The 23,065-nt window shown below is 51.9% G+C and overlaps 5 protein-coding genes across 5 annotated transcripts; 4 read left to right on the top strand and 1 right to left on the bottom strand.

The window, feature by feature from the left end:
- Window positions 1–1,205: 1,205 nt before the first annotated feature.
- PSV08DRAFT_347275 (uncharacterized protein) lies at window positions 1,206–2,333 on the top strand (the record flags this gene model as incomplete). Its single annotated transcript, XM_066092790.1, has 1 exon — window positions 1,206–2,333. The coding sequence occupies one exon, from the start codon at window positions 1,206–1,208 to the stop codon at window positions 2,331–2,333; it is 1,128 nt and encodes a 375-aa protein (XP_065949772.1).
- A 2,181-nt stretch (window positions 2,334–4,514) lies between these two features.
- Window positions 4,515–5,355, bottom strand: PSV08DRAFT_384010 (acyl-CoA N-acyltransferase; the record flags this gene model as incomplete). Its single annotated transcript, XM_014229215.1, has 2 exons — window positions 4,515–4,944; window positions 5,150–5,355. The coding sequence occupies 2 exons, from the start codon at window positions 5,353–5,355 to the stop codon at window positions 4,515–4,517; spliced, it is 636 nt and encodes a 211-aa protein (XP_014084690.1).
- A 2,392-nt stretch (window positions 5,356–7,747) lies between these two features.
- On the top strand, window positions 7,748–8,551 carry PSV08DRAFT_358882 (carbohydrate esterase; the record flags this gene model as incomplete). Its single annotated transcript, XM_014229216.1, has 2 exons — window positions 7,748–7,921; window positions 7,970–8,551. 2 exons carry the CDS (start codon window positions 7,748–7,750, stop codon window positions 8,549–8,551), a joined length of 756 nt encoding a protein of 251 aa, XP_014084691.1.
- Window positions 8,552–9,095: 544 nt separating this feature from the next.
- Window positions 9,096–9,977, top strand: PSV08DRAFT_358881 (uncharacterized protein). The gene has a single exon (XM_014229217.2). The coding sequence runs from the start codon at window positions 9,225–9,227 to the stop codon at window positions 9,660–9,662; it is 438 nt and encodes a 145-aa protein (XP_014084692.2). The 5' UTR covers window positions 9,096–9,224; the 3' UTR covers window positions 9,663–9,977.
- Window positions 9,978–10,627: 650 nt separating this feature from the next.
- On the top strand, window positions 10,628–23,060 carry PSV08DRAFT_215518 (uncharacterized protein). The gene is made up of 7 exons (XM_014229218.1): window positions 10,628–13,386; window positions 13,450–15,333; window positions 15,394–17,787; window positions 17,845–18,172; window positions 18,224–19,371; window positions 19,495–22,510; window positions 22,561–23,060. Exons 1-7 carry the CDS (start codon window positions 10,690–10,692, stop codon window positions 22,653–22,655), a joined length of 11,562 nt encoding a protein of 3,853 aa, XP_014084693.1. The 5' UTR covers window positions 10,628–10,689; the 3' UTR covers window positions 22,656–23,060.
- Window positions 23,061–23,065: the final 5 nt, after the last annotated feature.

Raw genomic sequence — 23,065 nt, 5'->3', positions numbered from 1 at the left:
TTTGTCTACACTCACCAGTCTCACTGTGTTGGTCACCCTAGTCCATAGCGCTGGTCGTTATCCTTCTTTTTTCCTTCTCCCGACTCATCATGCAAGGTGACAGGTGAGTAGTGAGAGGGGGCGAGGTGAACTCAGGTCGAAGTTTTTTAACTCGCGTCTTTCTGGTCTGTTCTGCAGCACTCTGGCCTTCACCTTCGTTGCCTGCTCTTACAGACTGCTCGCTCTGTGGCGACATCACTTTTTCCTACCGCCTGATGCTCATCTTCAGTTCCATCCACGCTTCTCATCCGCCAGTCGTTGAAACCCCATCGTCAAGTCTCTGAATTTGAGTCTTTTGGGTGCGCCAGGAGACCTTCTTGACTCTCATTCAGTTTCGCAAGCCATAACCAACCCCAATCTCCTTACTGACTGCGTCGGTCGTAAGACCATCGCTCTCATCGCCCGCATCGCTCTCAACGCCCATAGACGCACCGCTAGATACACCACCCATCAAGCAGGCATATTCATACCCTACTCTCGTGACCGCTGCCACAAGCCGCGACTGGAAACATTACAATCCAAATCCACACACGCACACGGCGTATCTTTGACTCATCGCCCACAGTTCTTGCTAAGCAAACCCAGTGAAAACAGTTATTGACATCAGGCAGCGATCGACTTCACAAGAATACCAGCATCCACTCATCATCTTCCACTTTTAGGATTTTCCCTACTTTTGTGAGGCCCGGACTCTCAGGTATGTGATAGGGGTGACATTGCAATTTACCATAGCTCTTCCCAATGGCCGAAGGCGGTGACAACTCACTTCATTGCCCACTGGCGCGTTTGAGCGTGGGAGGAGTGTCTTGTTCGCTGTCAGAATATACATCACATGTTTGGGCAGCATGCTCACATTGCCTAGAACTTGCTAGGCGGTGAAGCATTTGCTATGATTTCACTGTAAAGTAAATGAATGAAAGCTAACCACCCACGAGAACGGTTACAGTGCGTATCGTGTGTTCTGACATTACCTCACCGCCACAGTATTCACTGTCAGTAGTTTGTGAGAGTATTTGAATACCACAGATCGGCCTACGACTTCTCTTCTTTCCCAACCCACTCAACTCTTACATTGTCCAACAGTTGCGTAAAGTTTGACGATATTAGAGATCTCTTTTGAAAGCAGTGCATCACTAGCGACATCTAAGCTTAAAAACTCCTATCCAATGGCAGACTCTGTCAATCCTGTAAAGGGCGAGAGGTCAGGCAAAATCGAAAAGCATTTACCGTTCGACTTCAACAAACCCCAAATGGCCTTACCGCCGTATACGGGAAGCGGTGACACCCTTCATGATAACGAGGCTTGGGATTCCTACTCCAACCAAGATGATGAGGCAATTCTCAGCGGCTCTGGAAGCCCAGGGAGTTTCAATTTGGAAGGCCTGAGTATTACAGATGAACATCCCCGCTCCCGCCAACGCAGCGCAACCGGCCACAGCCATCCTCTCAGTAATCCGGCAAGCCCAGAGACTCTTAGCCTGAAGAACCTGACCATCACAGACGAACATCCTCGCTCCCGCCAAGGCCACGGAGTGGGTCACAACCATGCTATCCCACGTGGTCCAAGGTATCCCAACGCCAACAGGTACGGTCTTTCTGGACGTGGTTTTCACAGCCATCACCGACAAGGCGCTGCGCACGCCGGCAGAGGTGGTTCTGCAGGTTTCCGCAACCCCAACCTACCACTGGGTCCCGATGCTCAGATGCACCAAGACTTTCTCACGGTTCGCAACTCGATGCGCCGTCAGTTCAAGAACTCAGATGTAGCCAAGTGGAAGTTCAGCGACTATGTTGCACATCGCGAAGCAATTAATGCGTCAGAAGCCAACAAGCTCGTTCATCAAGCCAAGGCGAAGGAGGAAGCTGGAGAGTATTCCTCAGCCATTTCTCCCGAAACTCAGGCCTTTTTGCGTCGTTGCGGTCTTAACGGTAACTTTGACGAAGTTGGCAACTCTGGTCGTGCCCTCGGAGAGCAGACGATATGGTGCAGGGATTGGCAGAACGGAAAGGAAGACGTTGCACCCTGGCCTTCCTTCTCTGAGATGAGATGGGAGGGTGACGATCGGGCCAAGACAGGCGTTGGCCGCTTCCTCCCCTTGCCCCGCGAGCCAGGTCCTCCCAGCCTCACATGGAGCCAACTCCCTGCCATTGAGCAGTACCCCATGGACCAGGTCTGCCAGATCCCAACTATGGAGGATGTCTACCTCCCTGTCGACCCTGACATTGAGCCTGACCATGAGTACCTCTGGAGCAAAGAGCTAGAGAAAGAAATGGACGCCCTCTTGGAATCCTGAACATTTGTGGAAGCTTTCAAAGATGTTGATCTGCTGCTATGATCTGCATTTGCATACCCTTGACTGCCAAAGTCACGGTCCACAGGCTCTCTTTCGTCTTGATCAGAATTCTGGTTACGCACCGATTCGGTTCGTGCCTACCCATCGGTTTGAACACCAGTCATGACAATTGTCATCAACTGACCTGTGTCCAGCTTCGTTTCCCCTTCATAGGACTTTCAGGAGCGAATGCTTTGCACCATATCTATCGGACTTGAGACATTCAAACGAGTTTGCTGTAAACCCTCGTCTTACGTTTGGCATTTGCATTGTACCATAATTTCCCTTCCACCCTGAATGAACTTCCTATAATCTTGCGACACAGCCCAAGGATTAAATGTTCAATCTCCTTCCAATTTTCGACTTGTGGGGCTTGACAGCACGATATTCAACGGTATTTGATACCACACTTCTTGCTTTGGAGAAACGGACGGTAGGGATTCGTGGTTTAGCAAGAAGGCGTTTTGTTATGTTCAATTGCTTCTATCATGATATTCGGATTGTGGAATCAGGACAGACTATTGATGGCGATGGCGGCGAGTTCCTCTATTCAGACTGAATAAGTCCAGGGCCTTGATCTTGCTCCTTTCTGGTACCTTGAGCTTTCCAATACATTCCCCCTATAGCACGAATGAGGCAACCTCTTCTGCGTTTCAACTGGTCATGTGATGTCTTTTCCGCTCTTTCTCAAAACCATCCATGTGCCATAGCCGTTGCCGTGTTAGCGTACTTCCTTCGCAATCCCGCTTCCTCAGTTCCACTAACCCTACACACCGTCTTTCTTTCACAGTGTCTTTCAAATACCCCATACAACTGGACTGATTTTTGATCTTATCCTTTCACCACGCCTGAGAACTGCGCTTTTGCCGATATTATCAATGTTCAATTCAAGTCTCCGCTCCCCACACACCCAGGACTGGTAGTGGCTTGCACCCAAAGCTATTATCCGGAAACACCGTGGTACATAAAATGCTAGATTGTATTTCACTCCCACAGACGCCTGCCCGACGGGCGCCAGATCTGTTTGTTGCGATCCATCGGCGCTACTGCGGCTAGAGTCTTACACCTCACTCCTTCAAGGTCCTTCTTCTTCCAGAGGGACTACGCCCTGCACAATGGTGCCATATTTGCCATTGCATACGACTGTCCGAACCTCTTCCATGTAGCTGATATGCTAGCCCGAGGGCACGGTGATTATGACAACAGCAGTAGATAATGCGGCGGCTTTGGGGTCAGACATGTTGGTGATGATTGATGAATGAATATCTTGTAGAGCCCAGGACTCTGAACGACTGGATATCTGCACACAGCAAAAGAGACAAAAAAGTGGTATCTTCAGAAGAGCGGAGAAAGCAGCAACAAGAGTATCTTTTAAAGTATCTCTGCAAAGGAAGAGGAAAAAGACGGTGAAGTCCCAAACAACATGACGAAAACATGCAGGGCCCCCCCTACAAATATATCCTTACCATCTCTCGGTGCTCGACCTCAGTTGAACGACGGGGGAAAGGGGAGCAGAGCCAATTGGAACCTCGACAAGCACGACATTCCATCTCTAATCAAGATTCCGGGCATCGTCGGGTGGGAACGCCACCAAACAATGCGGTTTGCACCTTTTCTTCCCTCATCGGGTGCCTTACCGCGAGGCCCCCATCATCCCCACTAACGCTTTTGCGTTATCCCCCTCACCCCCCAAGTCTCACTTAAAACATTCTCTTTTTGCCAGCGCATCAAAAGGGCCATGCGTCATTTCGCAAAAAAAGGCGACCAAAAGAGGGGACAAGAGAAGAGATGAAAGAAGGGAAAGAATGGGAAAGGAAAGGAAAGGAAAAGATAAAAAGATAGAACATCTAACAGTTCCTTGAACAAAGGAAAACAAACCCCCCCCTCCCCGTCCAAGTAGTAAACCGTTCAAAGCGCCCGCTTGCACGCGTGCGCGCACATGCGTTCGCGCCCGAGAATACCGAAAACCCGCTTATCTCGATCACACTCTGGCAGGAAAAAAAACGGTCGCAGGGTCGCAAGGCGTCAAGGTCGCACGCCTAACCGCGCTGCATTACCCTTTTCCCTTATAAGACGGTAAAGTATTCCCCCCTCCCACAGCGTTAACCGCATTCTCTCTAACGCCCGCCAAACCGCGCTTCCTCACGGGGCAAGCTCAGTCCCAGGCTCCAAATCCTTGGTCATGTGCAGGATGCGAATGCGCTCTCCATTCGGACACGTGACGGCGTCCTCGCGGCCACTCCTGACGTAGCCGCAGCGCTCATACAGCGCGACGCCGCTGAGCGTGGCGCCCATTTCCAGCCGCGAGAAGCCCGCCGTTGCGCCGGGCTTGCCCGCCGCCGCCGCCCGCTCGCAGTGCCGCAGCATCATCGTACCAAGGCCGCGTCGCGCGTACCCCGGCGCAGTGAAGATGGCCCGGATGCTCGCCCGCTCCGTCGTCGGGTCGCGCTGAGCAGGCATCCGCAGCACAGAGGGCGCAGAGTCCCCGCCGTACAGTGTCTTGCGGAACGACCACCCGCCGCACGCGCACAGCGTCGTCGGCGAAGAGACTGGGTGCAGGATGTAGTATGTTCTGTTGTTTTTTTTTTACGTTACCACGTCGGTTCGCTGTTGCAAAAGGAGGGGTAGTTTTGTTTTTCGGATATAGGGTAGTAGTAGTAAAAGTATAGTGTGGTTTGTGAAGGTATGGATGTAGATTGTATAGGGCGTGTGTGTGTGTGTGTGCATGTTGTGAAAATGCGGGCAATGCGACGACTCGAGTGGAACGCCTTACTTACTGATCGTGGATTAACACTGAATCGGGGCCGAAGAGGTAGCCTATTGAGCCGTCGAGCTCGGCTTGCGTGTAGTATCCTTTGCCCAGCGCGCGGAGCGAGTCGCCTATCATTTCTTGGAGCGCGGGAATGTCGTCGGGTGTTGCGATGCGGAATTCGTAGTTGTGCGTTGCCTCTTGGGCTTTTGCGTCGGCAATTGGATCGTTCATACTTTCTAGGAAAATAAAAGGGTAAGAATTAAAGGTAGAGTAGTACAGTGAGTTGTGTTATTTCGGATTCAAAATATACGGGCGGTAGCAAATATTTTTGGAAAAAGTTGTAGTATTGACCAGGCTATGCAAGATCAATTCATTTTTTTAATCCTACAGATATACTAGAGGTATATGCATGCAATATCATTGCGGTCTTGTGCTCGGCCTTACAAGATGCCCCGTCATCGGCGCATGGGTGGTGAACCACCCTCTGATGGCGGCGTTTGCTTCCCCGTCGGGAACCCACCCGTTCTTTTATCAATCAATCAGCCCGCAAGCACAAGTGCTATCAATACCGGAGTCTTGATAAGGAAGACCATTGTACTGCCAAGCCATACTCGGAATCTTGGACGGCATCTCAAACAGCGCATCGGGAGCCCTTAATACCCAACCCCCATCTTCAACCGGAAGGCATTGCTCTACCCACTTGTCCCCACACAACTCCGGCCGAGGTTTCCAGACGCGAAAGGGGAAGGAGGGAATGCTCCATGCATACAGTACTTACATGACCAAGGGTTTCCCCCAACACACATTCATGGCGCAGCCTTAGGATGGAAGAAGAAAAAAAAGGTCGAGAAGCAAAGTCCCCCTTGTTCGTATCGTATTGTGCCGTGCATCGCGAACTTGACTCGTGTGATGGACACATGACATCCCCCCATTTTGATTCTGCCCTACCACGGCAGATGCCTGTTTACAGATCAACAGCTGGCATGATTGAAACGCGTGTGGCACTTCTTATTCCGGATTGGGAGATGCGCATGCGGTCGCTGGACCCTTGAAGATGCTTGATGTTTCGAAACGTACATTGGGGTCGGCATGGTGGAATATTGGCTGCAAGACGAGTCGTGGGCTTGTTACCACATGAGTCTTCGAGTCTCCTTTTTCGTATGTTTGCGATTGAAGCGGGTTGCTTTGAAATTCCAAATCGGGTTTGTGTGGGCTGCGATTCGTATTGGGTCGATCGATGCCGATGGAATGTCCCAATTGACACAAGTCCATGCCGTGGTTTGGCCCTGAACAGAATGTTAAAGTTCAAACCGACTGGTCGCAATAGGATTGACTCGATTAGGTCCCAAAGCACCGTTGCAACGCGACTGAAATCACGCTGTCGAGACATTTTCCCCGGTCATGTGACCCAGACCCCGTTGATAGCAGCACCCGCCAGCGATCAGCTCACCCCCAAGTCCATCTATCTGCATCTATCCTGCATCGATGAACCTGTAAAGTATGCGTTGCCAGTGTTTCGGTATGGTGCTAGTCGGTTGCTTCTTGCGTCAGGCTCTGGGCCTGAAACGACTAAAGACGCCCGTGGCCCCCCTGTGCGCTAGCCGTATAGTGGACGGCATATTGGCGGGAAGCTCCCGGGAGCACGTCGATCACCTTAATACAAACGATACTCATATGCAAAAACTTGTTCGTACTTGTTGGTTATGCTGCACAACCTGTCCAGCCCTTTGAAAAAAAGTTTGGTTTTTGTCCAAAGTCTCATGTTGACAAACTGCCTGATGGATACCTCAGACAAAGACATCTGCATTGGATATGTGAGGCCATTCGGAGCATTCCGAGACAGACATCCGCCTGTCTTGTCAAATTCTTACATTGGCAGCCCGTCGACAAACGCATCTGCAGCCAATGATGGACGGTAGAGACTTTAAGGTGCCGAGGCATGTCAATTTTCTGAGAATGTACCATGTCTGTTGTCAAGCAAGTCAGTGGACCTGTTACAAGTTCTACGGGGGGTGTTTGACAAAAGCATAACCCAGCCGCATGAGCGTTGGTCTGAGTACTCGGTAGTCGGGTATTTGCACCTCTGTGACTGGCTACCAGCCTTGGGGCGTAGGGCTGGGATCGGCAGCCCAGGGCTCGTGTATTCCCGACTTCTATTCTTACTCAGGTGCTCCATCACTACTGTGCACTTGGCAAGCTCTTGGCCGGCTTTTGCATGGCCATGGCTTTCCCCCCAAGACCGTGTTCATGCAGGGTTAGCCAATAGTCCGTCGTGCCGTTGGATAGATTGCCCGGCAGGTGCCTTGTATGGTACTGTTCTGTGTGCTTTGCGACTAAGAACATGTCATGTCGGCATGGCCAAGGGCACTGATGTCCTTTGCGTCCCGTAAGATCGTCATGGGTTGATTGAACTGGGCATCACCTCCGAAGGCATTGGAGATATAAGAAGGTCGGACGCCAGCTTCTATTGATCATCATCAACAGTTCGGCCATTACAGCAGAGCTGGTGCTCACATTCGTATCCCTTCGTGTGATTTCTTGATTTGTCTTGTCTTTCGCTTCCATCTTTACTTCAAAGAGCCAACTTTCAACCCCAGTCAACCTTTTTTTTTCGATCGAGAAAATGTACACCAAATCCATTCTCATTGCTGCCCTCGCTGGCATTGCAGCAGCCGGTCCTATTGAAAGCCGCCAACTCTTTGGAGGTACTGGCAGCAGTGCGAGCGAGTTCAGCCAAGGCGGTTGCAAACCAGTTCTCTTTGCTTTTACTCGTGGCTCAACGGAAATTGGCAACATGGTATGTAAGCCCAGTCAAATAGTAATTTAGCACTACTAACACAATCAGGGAACTGTTGTCGGACCGCCTACCTCGGATGGCCTGAAGAAGGCATTTGGAAAAGACAACGTTGCTACTGAGGGCATCCCTTATGCTGCTGCACTCGGCACCAACGCACTTCCTGGTGGCACTGATAGCCGATCCAAGGAGCTCCTCAAGTCGACGCTCACCTCCATGGCTTCAAAGTGCCCGGATTCCGTCATTGTGTCTTCGGGTTACAGCCAGGGCGCAGCGGTCAACCACCGCGCTATCGAAGAGCTTGATGCGGGCGTCAAGGACCAGATCGCTGGTGTGGTGCTCTACGGCGACACACAAAAGCTCCAGGATCGCAACCAGATTCCTGACTTCCCAAAGGACAAGGTCAAGATCATCTGCCAGCCTGGTGATGCTGTTTGCGTTGGTACCCTGGCCGTGTTGCCTGCGCACTTGACGTACGGTCTCCGGGCCGATGAGGGAGTGAATTTTCTGGTGCAACAGATCAAGGGTGCTCAGGCTAAGATCAAGGCGAGGAATGCGAAGCGCGAGGCGGAGAATGCTGCAGCGGTTGTGGCCGATACTGTCAAGCGTGTTGCAAAGGCGATTGTCGCCTAGGCTTGCTGTTGCTGATCGACTGCATGGGTCGGAGACACTGCTGTGACTGGGTCACACTGTCATTTGATATTTGATGAACATATTTCTTTTCTTTTCTTCTGCCGTTAGCCTCTTCATAACTTACGAATCCACCGTTTTACGTCTGAAAATACTCAAGATGAAGTCTTGGGTGAGATGGAACTTGCTGATTGGTCTACTGACCACGATGTTTGTACCCCAGTAATCGATAAGCCCTTGGTGTTTCCCGACCCCTGCTCTTGACCCCTCTCCACCTCTACCTTGATAGTGTACTTGCAGCCACCACGACTCTCCATCGAGCCGTATTGTACAATGAACAAAGACTGGAACACATGTGATCAGCACCAATGGCGCTGTACCACAGGCTCATAGTCTTGCCATACGTTAACATTGCCAATGGCTGATCACTACCCCGCATCTGATAGCCCCCTAATGGCTGGGTGATGGTGTCAGGGTATGAGGCTTGTCGCACGTGTCTACTAGCTCTGCAGACATGTTGGCGTTCATACGGCGGACAAAGAGTAGCGAGTTTCCTGTCGACAGGTGTACCACAGACTGCGCTTGTTGCCCGGCCACCCACGTCAAGCGGCACTACACTTACACTACTTTACACTGAGCTAGCCGCAGCCTATACCGTCCGTTTATCGCTTCAAATATGAGCAGCACCCAGCAGTCCGTCTCGGGGACTGCCCCACAAAGTGTCAACATGTCTTCCCCGGGCGCGTCGTCAGAAGAGACAGCTCGCCGGCAGGCGGAAGCGCGCGCTGCCGTCACAGCATCTTTGGCGTCTGTAGGCGCGTCTGTCGACAACGAGATGCGCACGCGAACAGCGGACCTACATGCCAACTCGGCAGCCATAGCTAAGCAGGAGAAGGAACTGGCAAAGCAGACAGCGGCGCTGGCTAAACAGCGGGCCGAGTGGGATAAGCTGCTGCAGGGAGGCACCAAGAAACTGAACGAGGTGGGCGATATACAGAACTGGGCAGAGATGATTGAGCGAGACTTGCTGGTGCTAGAAGAGACGATGAGGCTAGTTGATGGAGAAGGGGGCGATGGGCGGGAGGAGTCTGCAAGCGGGACGCGCAGGTGGTAGGCATAGGACGGTGGTACTCACGTATCATGCACGGGCACCCTGATGAGAGATGGGAGGAAATGTTGCAGGTGGGCCGGCAGGGCTTTCATGCACCTGCTGGCTATCACTTCTACTGAGGCACATACATGTTGTCGTTTTTTTGGCTATGGAGTCATGGATGGTGCAATAGTAGCTTTGTGTTATGTCCGAATGTCGTCATGGCCAGGTTGGGGTGGTGATGTGGGGTTCTTTGATTGTAGTGTGAAGCCGTGGTCGCTTTGGAGGCGTAGTCGCTGGCGATGGTCGCTGGCCAGGCAAGAACTCTTCAAGTATTTTCCATAGGCATCTACAGGTCCGGACGAGCATGGCCGTCTCTAGATGGTCACGGAGGGCAGGGAGTTGTTGTGGGACGATGCACGCTCGGATCAGTGGGGGGCTCGGGCGGGCTACAAGGGAGCGGAAACTGCTATGGCACTATTACTTTGCTGGCGGCCGCCAGTAGCTAAAGCTTCAAGAAGCACTTCACCATCTCTCCGTCTCTATCCACCTCTCTCACCCACGCTGTCCACCAGCACACAGGCGCCTGACCAGCAGTCTTTGCGCATCCCCCGCCAAGAGACTTCTGCTCCCGCTGCACTAGATCCACGCCTGCACCGTGGTATCCAGCAGCAGGCCTGCCCGCTCACGCTTCTTTTCCTACAAAGCCGCCCGCCCACTGCCTTGACCTGTCCACACGCCCTTGCCTGCCCAAGGCGACCGACGACATCACGAATCACGACCCCGCTTTTCGCTCCCCACTCGTCGCAGCTACTCTGCCTTTCTGCGCTCCCGCTCAACAAGGGCATTCGCAGCCCGCCGCACCACAGACGGACAGACGGACAGGCGGACGGATTGACTGATTTCCCGACACGCATCCTTTCCACCGCCACGCATATCCAGTCGGACTGCCTGTCGCGCCCTCTCCACTCACCACCACCCACCTGCCAGACACCGCCTGCCGCAAGCTTGCATGTGAGGAGGCTTCCTCTTCCGAGCGCCCGGCGCAAACATGAAGATCAAGAAACAGGCCACCTCGCGACATGAGTCGACTCTGTCGTCCATGATCGCGGATTTCGTCAAGGCGACTGAGTCAATACCGCTCTACCAGCTGCCTGCACACCTGGCCTCGTTCCCCAAGCATTGGCCCTTCCCCCGCGGCGATGCATACCACTGGATCCCCGCACTGGACCGCTTCGACCACATCCTCGACCTCTTCAACAAGGAATATGGCCTTGTTGATGGCCCCCAGACACAGCCGTTCCAGCGCCGGCTCTTGCTCAAGGGCGACGCTGACCAAGGCAGCACTGCCTCCGACCAGACTACCACGGAAGCTGTTCTCGATACCCTGCACCTCTCGCAGGATGGCGACCGTGAGCTGATCGAGCAAATACTCAATTTCACCCGCATGCTGCTGGAAAACTGCGGCAATCGCAGCCTGTATTCGAGTAGCGAGCGTCTCGACAAGCTGCTCAACACGACAAGCACCTCTCTCCTTAAGGCGACGCTTCGCCTCGGCCATCGCCTGGCCCAACGCTATGCTGCTGCCCGTATGCGCCACGCACCTGCCACGCTGCACCCGTCTGCCCTCTCCAGCCACTACAATATCAACTTGGACAAAGTTCAGAAGCTATCAAGTCCCTTTGCAAAGGGCCCCACTGCGCCAGCCCCCGTCTTTGGTACGCCGGCGGGCAGAGGGAAAGACCGCGCGGGCGGCGCTGATAGGGTCAGCCCGTCCGACCTGGTTGGCATGTACTCTTTGTCGGATGCGGCGATGAAGCAAGAATTTGGTGGTGTGCTCATCTCGTACTATGAGCCGGCGCCCGCGACCGAAGAAGGCAGCAGCAAGCCGGCGACCACTGAGACGCCTGCATCTGCCCCCACGACGCCAACACCAGTACGAAGAACGTCAAGTATGGGCCCGAACCGGACTCCACGACAGCCTCAACCTGTAGCTCCTGCTGAATCACCAAATACCCCAGTCTTCACCCCAGGGCAGCCCAGTAGTAAAACAAATGGACCCAAGACATTTGAGTTCTCAGTCGACAAGGTTGCCAAAGGCGATATACACGACCTCATCAAAGAAGGGCTTGAGAGTCTGCCCGAAAGTGTGCACTATGAATTTCTACACAAATTGCGGATTGCCAAGTTGTTCAACAATGGTGCTGCCGGACGTGATGACGCAGTCGCTATCCGCCTCTTGTCCATTGCCAACATAGGCTACGTGCACATCGAGAAGGAATTCATGGCCAAGTTGGGCCAGCAGGATGCAGACGAGCCACGCAGGCTACAACTGGCACACCAGCTCTCCGAACTAGTCCACCCACCGAGCAATGGCCAGGGCGGCCTCTCGCTCGAGCTTCAAACCTTCACCATGAATGCTCTTGAGGCTCTTGCCAAACACAAGTCGAAAGCTGCTGATATATGCGCTGCCCTCAACGTTAATGTCAACCACGGTGTACTGTTCTATGTCGTTCGCAAGCTAGTCGCAGGACTTGGCGAGGAGACTGGTGACCCCGACGATCTGGAGGAGGATGCGTGGCGCGATGCCCTCTTTTCTCTTTTGAATACTCTACCCACCTCTCAAACACGCACTGGTGAGCAGATGGTAGCTGCAGGACTCTTGGAAATTCTCGTCGATGTTCTCAAGCTTCGTACAGCAAAGGCTGAGCGTAACCACCCCAAGATTCTAAACTTCCTTGACACATTTGTGTACAATTTGCGCGACGCCTTCTCTGCTCTTGTGGCTGCAAAGGGACTAGAAATTATTGCTGACCTCATGCAATACGAAGTCGACGTCTCCAAGAAGCTTGCTGAGGAAGACAAGGGCATGCCCAAGGAGTACAAGACACAGCTTACTGATTATCAAATTCCCTTCTATCATCAACAGAGTCTACGCTGGTTGTTCAAGTTCCTTAACCACATGATGACGCACACAGGCGGAAACTTCGACCGCTTGATGCGGAATTTGATTGACTCACCGCAGCTGCTGAGTAGCCTACGCACTGTGCTGTCGAATGCAAAGATTTTCGGCTCAACGGTTTGGAGCATGGCTGTTACCATTCTCGCTAATTTCATTCACAACGAGCCCACCAGTTACCAGGTCATAGCCGAAGCAGGTCTCAGTGAGGCGTTTCTGGAGACTGTGGCTGGAGAGCCCGCTTCGGAATCAACAGCTGCAGCAAATGCCAATGAAAATGCTGCAACGTCGACATCTCGCCCTCCGCAGGAAGCTGAAAAGCCACTTGCGAAGGGTATCTTGCCTGTTGCTGAAGCCATATCGACTCTTCCACAAGCCTTTGACGCTATTTGCCTGGCGGAAGCTGGTATGAAACTCTTTCAATCTTCGACTGCTCTTGAGCGCTTCTTCGAGATCTTTGAAAGTCCTGCCCACGTCAAGGCACTCGATGCCGACGCAGAGATGCCTACTATGATTGGTAACTCTTTCGATGAGCTCGTGCGTCATCATCCGCCACTGAAAGGTCGAGTCCTTTCGTGTCTCAGCGAGTTGATTGCTCGTGTTGTCCAACTGTGCGCCAGCAAAGCCGAGAAAGAGGGCGTAGGGGCTAAACTATGGACCGAAGATGCCAACGGGAAGCTTCTTGTAGCCGGCGGCCGCCAAGCTCTATCTGGCTCAGGACCGCAGAGAACCTCTGGGTCGACTGGTACCGATGTCGAGATGAAGGATGCCGACGAAACACCTAATGAAGTGGTTGCCTTTGATCAAGTTACAGAGACCGAGGATAGCTCCAAAGGTCCCACAACAGGCCAGTACATTCGCGTGCTTTGCAGGTTTCTGTCTGGCTTCTTCTCGAACCATGCCATGTGCGCTGCTTATATCGAACTTGACGGCGTCGATTCCATTCTTGACATCTCTAACCTTGCTTGTCTAGACCCGAAGTCGAGTGAAAACCGCAGTATGTGTGAGCAGTTTGGCCACGTTGTACAGGTTCTCGTCGAACAGAAGCCGCACATTGCTGTTCCCTCCCTGATCAGGCGCACACAACAGGCCCTGGAACGTTTACAGCCTCTTCTTGATCACACCGGCAAGCAAGCATTCTTTGTGCCATTCACGAGTTCAAGCAATTCCCCGGATAATGAGCACCTGCAACGAGGCACCCAGTACGTCAAAGCACTGGTGTCCGCGCATACCCTTGTCGGCGCCATGACTCTGACTTTCCAGAGCCAGATGTACAGTACGCGTTCGGCCCACAATGTGTCAAGTCAGGTCAACCTTGCCGATATGTACGCACGCTTAGTTGATAGTCTTGGAAAGCTTCATCGTAGCTGTGTTTGGGAGGAGCTTCTCCTTCAACGCAATATGCCTACCGAGTGGGAGAAAGAAACTCGTGTCGCTAGCTCTGGCTTCGGTAACGATGAAGCTGACCATGTTTTCCGCATCGGTAACAGCGCAACTGAATCGCCTAGTAATGCAGAGACTGCCCCTGCCACTGCTGGAGCTACTGCCGAGAATCCTACCTTGAGCCACAACAGTGCACGATTCAAGAATACGCAAACTCTCCGAAACTTACTTAGCAAGATACCCACAGAAATTGCGCCTTTCTTCCAATCGCTAGGCAAACTTCTCTTGTTCCGCCGCAGTCTGGAGGCATACCAGAGACAATGTGCCACAGTCGTCGCAGACCAACTTGCTCAAGCAGTCATCGATCAGCTTGAGTACGAGGGCCCAAAGGAATCAGACAACATTGAAGATCGCTATGCATACTGGATTGTCATACTCACATCACTATCGCAACTCATCATCGAGCCGAATCTAGACCGACCGCAAGCGTTGACTTTGCTGCTCGTGTCGTTCCGCAATCTTGGCGGATTCGATGTTCTGGCCAACATTCTCAACCAGTTCTACGAATCAGCACTTGAAATTACGCAAAAGCAGAGCGAAGATACTAGTGAGGAGATGAAGCGTTTGCTCAATCTTTCGCTTGGTGGTATCAAGATCATTCTTGCCTTTTTCTCTCAAATCATCAACTACAAGGTCATTGGAGAATCGCCGCAGACCTCATCGATGCAGACCAGACCAGATCGCGACAGGGAGCGATCAGATTACTTTCTAACTGCACAGTTCCTCGTTGAGTTGCGTTTTGCTGTGATCAAGCCTGTGGAGAAGATTTGGAACTCGAATCTCATCGACAAGGCCACGAGTTCCATTGTCAAGACATCGGTCAACATCCTCAAGTCTGTTCTTGAATGCGATGGCGAGCACGGAGCTTACAAGAGCATCGACAAGATCCCAAAGCGCAGTAAGCCCATAATCAAGCCATGGTCTGCCCGAAATGGAGAACACTTGATGCGTTTGAAAGACAATGGCTATGAGGAAAGCCTTGCTGAGGAGGCACTATATCGCTGCTGTGATAACTACAACATGGCTAACGAATATTGCCGGAATCAAGGGCGTCTCAGCGTCTCGAGAAACCCGATACCGCAGTATGAGATTCAAGCACGAGGCCCACCATCTTCATCTCCTAGCCGGGCTGAAGTTGTGGTGCCAGAACATACTGATGATGCTAGCATGACATCGAGCGAGATCACCCGCGACGAGGACGAGCCCCAAGAGCCAGAGACACAGTCGGTTCAAATGGAAGATGCGGATACTTCGGCTGCTACAGAATCTGAAGCCCCTACATCTGCTACACCTGTACCTGCTGAACAGCCCAGCCAACCCACTACTGCGCCGCAAGACGCATTGGCTTATCAGAAGCGCATGGCCATTGGAAATTTGACAGAACCTGTGGCCCTAGACCAGCTCGACGAGCAGAGATCTAAACTTCGCCAGAATCTCGTTGACCGATCTCTCGATGTACTCAACTCACATGAGGATGTCACATTCGAGCTTGCAGACCTCATCTCTGCCGCCGTTCTCAAAGCGCCAGAGCCAGAATCAATGCGTACGGAGATCGGTACTACGTTGGTCCAGTCTCTTATATCACTACAGAGCGAAGACGACTTCCGTACGCAGAGCAAGAAGATCGCAGCTTCAGCTCATCTACTGGCTCTAGTCCTCCAAGAGAAGGACTTTTACGATGTTGTTGTCGGAGAGCTCAAAGACAACTTCACTACACTATTGGGCTTCCTCAAGATCTTCCCTGATCAGTCCGCCGAAGACTCTTCGCCTTGGATTGGACAAGTTTTGCTCATCATCGAGCGATTGCTAGCCGAGGACCAACTTCCACGTCAGATCACATGGACTCCGCCCACAGAGGAAACCCAGGAGTCAACATCTGTCGATGAGCTACCAGAGCCAATCGTGACAGTTGAAGAGAAGGACCAACTGTTCGGCGCCATAATCGAGATGCTGCCTCGAATCGGCAAAGATGAATCACTAGCTCTATCAGTCACGCGAGTATTGGCTATGCTCACACGCACACGCAAGATTGCCACACGCCTTGCGGAGAAGCGAAACGTCCAACGACTATTCCTCATGGTCAAGCAGCTGGCGGGTATCTCTAATGAGGGCCTGCGTAGCGCTTTTATGATTGTCTTACGCCACATGATTGAGGACGACGAGATGATTCGTCAAATCATGCGTACTGAGATTCAGCAAATGTTCGAGTCGCGTGATCGTAGGCAGACGGACACGACTGGATATACGCGTCAAATGTATGCACTGGCCATTCGCGCACCCGAAATCTTTGTTGAAGTCACAAACGAGAAGCTCCAATTAGCCCGCTTCGATCCGAACCAGCGACCGCAGACCCTTGTTTTGAAGAAGGTCGAAACAACTTCAACGGAGCCAGCAAATACTGCAGAAACATCTGATGTCGTTGCTGAGGCAGACAAACCCAAGGAATCTAGTGAGGCGCCCAAGCAGCCATTCCTCGAGCGCACAAAGACCTCCGATTTGAAGGTACCGGTTGTTGAGAATCCCGATGGCGTCATACACTACCTTCTGTGTGAGCTATTGGCCTACAAGGAGGCTGAAGACAAGCCTGAGCCTCCTAAGCCTACAGAGACAGCATCTGGAGAGCCAGGCACAACTGAATCGAGCTCAGATGCAGCGGCTGCATCTACTACAGCATCCACGGAGCCTGCCAAAACCGAGAAACCTGTGTTCAAGGCCGACTCGCACCCAATCTACATTTATCGCTGCTTCATCTTGAAGTGTCTCGCTGAGCTTCTCCAGAGTTACAACCGCACGAAGATTGAGTTCATCAATTTCTCCAGAAAGGCTGACCCTTACACTGTAACGCCTTCGAAGCCGCGCTCTGGTGTGCTCAATTACCTTCTCAACAATCTAGTTCCAATCGGTACTCTGAATCACGAGGGGGATCTCTCTTTTAAGAAGAAACTGGCGACATCTAATTGCGCGATCGATGTTATCGTCTCATTGTGCAACAAGACAGGAGAGCACACTCTACCCAAGACTGACGTGCCATTGTCCCCATACGCAGAGACTGAGCCGGACCTACTCTTTGTACGCAAATTCGTGCTTGAGCATGCTTTGAAGGCTTTCAAAGACGCGAACGCCTCTGATGAGCCATTGGACATGAAGTACTCGAGGCTGCTCAGCATCGCCGACATATTTTCTAGGATGGTGTCACAGCGTCCGAATGGCGAGATGCTTACCCAAAACGCAGATCTGACGCCAAATCTCAAACAAATGGGCAAGATCATGTATGAGAAAAACTTCATCACCATTCTCACTACAGCGATCTCAGACATTGATCTCAACTTCCCCAATGCTAAACGTGTAGTCAAGTATATCCTCAAGCCCTTGAGATGGCTATGCTATGTCGCTATGGATCTGAGTATGCACTACGACACTTCATCAACACCGGATTCTGGCGACGAGTACGAAATTTCGACCGCCTCGGACGACGATCTTGTCGAGAACATACGTGAGGAGACGCCCGATCTTTTCCGCAACTCGACGTTGGGCATGTTCGAACCGCCCCATGAGTCTGAATCTGACGAAGACTCCGAGGACGATGAAGGCGAAGAGATGATGTATGATGACCCTTATGCGGATGACATGGAGTACGACGAGGCCGAGATTGGTGACGATGATGTCGTCTCCGAGGACGATGAAGAGATTCTAGAGATGGAAATTGATGGCATGGGACCAATCGAAGGCCTTCCTGGTGATGTCGATGTTGAGATCGAGCTCGACGACGATGGCAACGCCATGAACTCTGATGATGACTCGGAGGATGACTCGGAAGAAGACGACGAAGATGACGAAGATGACATGGACGATATGGACGACATGGACGATGAGGGCGACGATGATATGGAGGATATGGAAGATGCACTGGAAGAAATCACTGCCGATGATGAGAATGCCAGCCTGGCTGAAGATCAGGAAGATGAGTGGAGTGATGAGCAGGATGACTTTCCTGGTGGTGTCAATGGCGAGGCTGGTATGCCTCCAGGGATTGGATTCGTTATCGATCCTCCTCAGCAGCTTTTGGAGCAAATGCGCCAGCAAGGCGGTGGCGATATTGAAGACTTTTTGGATGATGAGATGGGAGAAGAAGGTCCGTTTCTCCAAACTCTAGAATGCTTGAAATGATTGCTAACCCAATGAGATATAGATGACGAAGAAGAAGAGTATGATGAAGACATTCATTACGATCCTGGCGCAGAGGATGATGAGGAAGGCTTACCAGAACTGGGTTGGGGTGGCGGTTGGGAAGACCCAGCACCCGCTGCTGTCCGCCATACGCACCGTCTTAGCCCATGGATGTTCCCCGCTGGTCCGGGTGATCGCATCCTCGTACCAGCGTATCGATCGCATCGACCAGGAGCCGGTCCTCGAGCTACCGATGACGGCATCAATCCTTTGCTTCAACGAGGCGGCCGCTCCACCGGACGTGACGGCCTTCCGCGCAATGAGGGCAACAGCGACTGGGTACATGCTATCGAGAGCCGCGGTCCTCGTATCTTCAACCAAACTGACAGCCCCGTCTCCTTCATCAGCAATCTATTGAACGCAATGAGCTCTGGTCGTGGTGGCCCTACATTGCTTCATCATGGAGGTGCACTGCATGTGTCATTGGGCAATTCCATGGGCATGCAGACTTTTGACAGCAGCATGCGTCGCGATATTGCTCGTATGCGAGAAACATACAACTCACGCTCAGCCCGTGAAGATCCTCATTCAGCTGTAGCATTTGTCAAGGCGTACACAAGCCAACGTTGGCAAGAGGAAGCTCGCATTCTCTATGGGCCTGCTGCCATCGAGAAGAGCCAGCGTGTTATCAATTCCATCCTCAAAGTCATGGTTCCGCCTGCGATTGAAGCGGCTAAGAAGCGCCAGGAGGAGCGCGAGGCTGAAGTTGCTCGTAAGCTGAAGGAAGAGCAGGAAAAGAAGGAGCAGAAGGAGCGCGAGGAACGTGAGAAGCGTGAGGCGCAAGAAAAAGAGGACCGCGAGCGGCGAGAACGCGAAGCTGCAGAGGCTGCGAGCCGTGCTCAAGATCAGACATCAGAAGGCGAACCAAAGAACGAAGCAGGAACTACCTCTGGAGAACAGGCAATGGAAGGCGTCCAGGCTGCTCAGACCTCCGGTGAATCAGCGACTGTCGAGTCAGTCCCTGCAGCACCTGCTGGACCACCTGCACCAAGGGTAATGACAACCATCAGAGGCCACGAGTACGATATCACCGATCTCGGAATTGACACTGAGTACCTCGAGGCTCTGCCAGAGGAGCTGCGAGAAGAGGTCTTGATGCAACAGGTAGCTGAGCGCAGAGCAGAACAACGAGCTCAAGCTCGTCAGCAACAACAACAGCAACAACAGCAGCAGCAATTGCAGTCTCAAAATCAAGGTCGAGGTTCAGCATCGCAAGATGTCGGTCAGTCTGGTGATCTCCCTACAGACATCAACGAGGAGTTCTTAGCAGCTCTGCCAGAGGAGATCCGCGAGGAACTGCTTGCACAAGAGGCCCAAGAACGTCGACGACGTGAGCGTGAAGAAAACCGGCGCCGCAACCAAAGCAGTGCTGTCGCTCCTCAGGCGGAGGAGATGGACACTGCAAGCTTCTTCGCATCTTTGGACCCTAACCTACGCGCTGCTGTTCTCATGGACACTGATGAGGACACTTTGAGACAACTTCCACCAGAGCTTTCTGCGGAAGCCCGAGCAATGGGAGGTGATCGCCGTCTCCATCAGTTCAATGAATTTGGTTACAGGCGTGGCGACCGCCGCGGTCAACCGGAAGATCCAAATCAAAAGAAGAAGGCCCGTCCTTGCGTACAAATGCTCGACAAAGCCGGCGTCGCAACCCTTCTGCGACTCATGTTCATCCCTCAGCAAGGTAGCGCCAAGGCCAGCCTTAGCTCGATTCTTTGCTATGTCTGCGAGAACCGCCAGAACCGTGCAGAAGTCATCAGCATTTTGCTGTCGATCCTTCAGGATGGCAGCGCCGATGTCAACGCGGTTGAACGCAGCTTTGCTCAGCTTTCGATACGAGCAAAGCAGCCTCAACAACCTGCGGAAAAGACACCGAAGCTCTCTCGCAAGAATGGCGCTTTATCCATCAATGCCGACGTCTCTCCACTCATGGTCGTTCAGCAGTGCCTCAACACCCTCACTCAGCTGACCGAGAAGAATCCTGCTGTCTGGTCTTTCTTCTTGACTGAACACGAGACTGGTGTTGGCTTCAAGAACCGCGCCAATCGCAAGGGCAAGGCGAAAGAGAGCAAAGCAAACAAATACCCTGTCAATGCGCTGCTTACTCTGTTGGATCGTAAGCTCATTGTTGAGAGTTCTTCCATCATGGAGCAATTGACCACGCTACTCAAGGTCATCACGGCTCCATTGCAAGCCCTTAAGAAAGAGAAAGAGAAGGCTGCTGAAGAAGCGAAGAAAGCCAGCGAGAGTTCTGCAGAAGGCCAAAACGCCGAGAACCAGTCAACCGAAGCTACATCTACGGGCGCTGCTCAAGGCCAAGATACTGAGATGACAGCTGCACCCGACTCTGGAGCTACTGAGGAAGGCGCTTCCAAACCTGATCGATCGAAGGCTGAAGATGACAAGACTAAGAAGCACAGATCATTGACACCACCGGATGTGCCAGAAGCCAACCTTCGACTCGTAGCCAAGATCCTTGCGGCTCGAGAATGCAATAGTAAGGTGTTCCAGGAGACTCTGTCAGTCATCAGCAACCTCTCGCCTATTCCAGGGGCAAAGGAAATATTTGGTCAAGAACTGCTTGGTATCGCAAAAGATCTAGCTAGCTCAACGCTCCGGGATCTTGATAGCCTGACAGTTCAGATTTCAAAGGCAAGCTCGTCTACTGACGTCCAAGGCATCGCTCTTGCAAAGTTCTCTCCTGCAAGCTCCGACCAGACGAAGCTGCTCAGAGCCTTGACCGCACTTGATTACCTCTTCGATCCTTCCCGCGATAGCAAGGACAAGCCTGAAGCTGCCGCAGAGGCGCTGGAGCCAGCTCAAAAAGAAGATATCCTCTTGACGCTATACGAGGATGCTGCGTTTGCACCTCTCTGGGAGAAGCTCAGCGAGTGCCTTACCGTCATCCGTCAACGCGGCAACATGCTCAACATTGCCACCACTCTCCTCCCCCTCATCGAATCTCTCATGGTTGTATGCAAAAACACCACTTTGAAGGAGGCTCCACTGTCTAAGATGCTTGCGAAGGAGTTTGCGCTGTCCAGCCCGCCGCCTGAGAACAAGATGGAGAATCTGTTCTTCAACTTTACAGAGGAACATCGCAAGATATTGAATGATCTTGTCCGGCAAAACCCTAAGCTGATGAGCGGTACTTTCTCCTTGCTTGTGAAGAACTCCAAGGTTCTGGAATTTGACAATAAGCGCAACTACTTCAATCGGAAACTTCACTCACGTGGTGGCGATCGACAAGCACATCCGCCATTGCAACTCTCTGTTCGCCGAGACCAAGTCTTCTTGGATTCTTTCAAGTCGCTCTACTTCAAATCGGCAGATGAAATGAAGTACGGAAAGCTCAGCATTCGCTTCCACGGTGAAGAAGGTGTCGATGCTGGTGGTGTTACTCGCGAGTGGTTCCAGTCAATCTCTCGCCAGATGTTCAACCCCGATTACGCCCTCTTCGTACCTGTTGCATCTGACCGCACCACTTTCCACCCGAACCGATTGAGCTCCATAAATCCTGAGCATTTGATGTTCTTCAAGTTTATTGGTCGTATCATTGGCAAAGCGCTTTATGAAGGCCGTGTCCTGGACTGCCATTTCAGCCGCGCTGTCTACAAGCAAATCATGGGCAAGCAAGTCAGCCTCAAGGACATGGAGACGCTCGATCTTGAGTATTACAAGTCACTTGAGTGGATGATCCATAACGAAATTACGGACATCATTACGGAAACCTTCTCAGTGGAAGTGGAAGCTTTTGGCGAAATGCAAACAGTCGACCTTATCGAGAATGGCCGCAACATCCCAGTGACCGAGGACAACAAGCACGAATATGTTCGCCTTATTACTGAACATCGCCTCCTCGGCGCCGTTCAAGAACAACTGGATCACTTCTTGAAGGGCTTCCATGATATCGTTCCTGCGGAGCTTGTCTCAATCTTCAGCGAACAAGAACTCGAACTTCTCATCTCTGGTCTGCCTGATATCAATGTCGATGACTGGAAGAACAATACCGAATACCACAACTACACTGCTGCATCACCACAAATCCAATGGTTCTGGCGGGCAGTCCGAACATTCGAGAAAGAAGAGCAAGCTAAGTTGCTTCAATTCGTCACTGGTACGAGCAAAGTGCCCTTGAATGGATTTAAAGAACTTGAGGGTATGAATGGCTTCTCCAAGTTCAACATCCACCGTGACTATGGCAGCAAAGATCGTCTACCATCTAGTCATACTTGCTTCAATCGTAAGTCAATTGCCATAATCCTCACCAGATGTATGCTAACTACTTTACAGAACTGGATCTGCCCGAGTATGAGACATATGAGGATCTTAGGAAAGCCCTCTACACCGCCATGACTGCTGGTGGTGAATACTTTGGTTTCGCCTAGACGACCAGATTGCATGGTTGGCTCAAACAGCAGTTCATTCACGATAGTACTTTTCGAATACATTGTTACAACGGGTTGCATTGCAGGCGCAGCAAGGTGTGTATGGGATATACCTAGGGTAGGGCCAAGGAAGGCGCATGAGCATTGGTGAGAGAAGGTCGATCAGCATAATTTCACTTCTGTATGAGTAGAGAAATTGAAGGGACCCGCGCTGATAAGGAGCGAATGAAGATTGCCTGAAAGAAGGGTTCGACTGAAGGGAGATTGGGAGTGCAGGCCCAGTCTTTCTGACGTAGAACTAACTTTAACTGGGCTGAAAGAGAGTTTCGTCTCATCTTTTGTTTTTGATACCATAGTTTGGTAGTAAATAGATAGTTCAAGTGGCTTTTTCTTCAACCTAACTTCAACTC

The sequence above is a fragment of the Bipolaris maydis genome (assembly GCF_028858645.1).
Source record: "Bipolaris maydis strain C4 unplaced genomic scaffold PSV08scaffold_2, whole genome shotgun sequence".
In the NCBI taxonomy this organism is placed as follows: Eukaryota; Fungi; Ascomycota; class Dothideomycetes; order Pleosporales; family Pleosporaceae; genus Bipolaris; species Bipolaris maydis.
This window is presented reverse-complemented; position numbering and strand designations above follow the sequence as displayed.

Bases quoted from the DNA above. Each gene is read 5' to 3' on its own strand.
- PSV08DRAFT_358881 (XM_014229217.2), top strand. From the start codon at position 9,225: ATGAGCAGCACCCAGCAGTCCGTCTCGGGGACTGCCCCACAAAGTGTC.
- PSV08DRAFT_215518 (XM_014229218.1), top strand. From the start codon at position 10,690: ATGAAGATCAAGAAACAGGCCACCTCGCGACATGAGTCGACTCTGTCG. The intron at 18,173-18,223 runs GTCCGTTTCTCC...TAACCCAATGAG, and splicing joins TGATGAGATGGGAGAAGAAG to ATATAGATGACGAAGAAGAA. The intron at 22,511-22,560 runs GTAAGTCAATTG...ACTACTTTACAG, and splicing joins TAGTCATACTTGCTTCAATC to AACTGGATCTGCCCGAGTAT.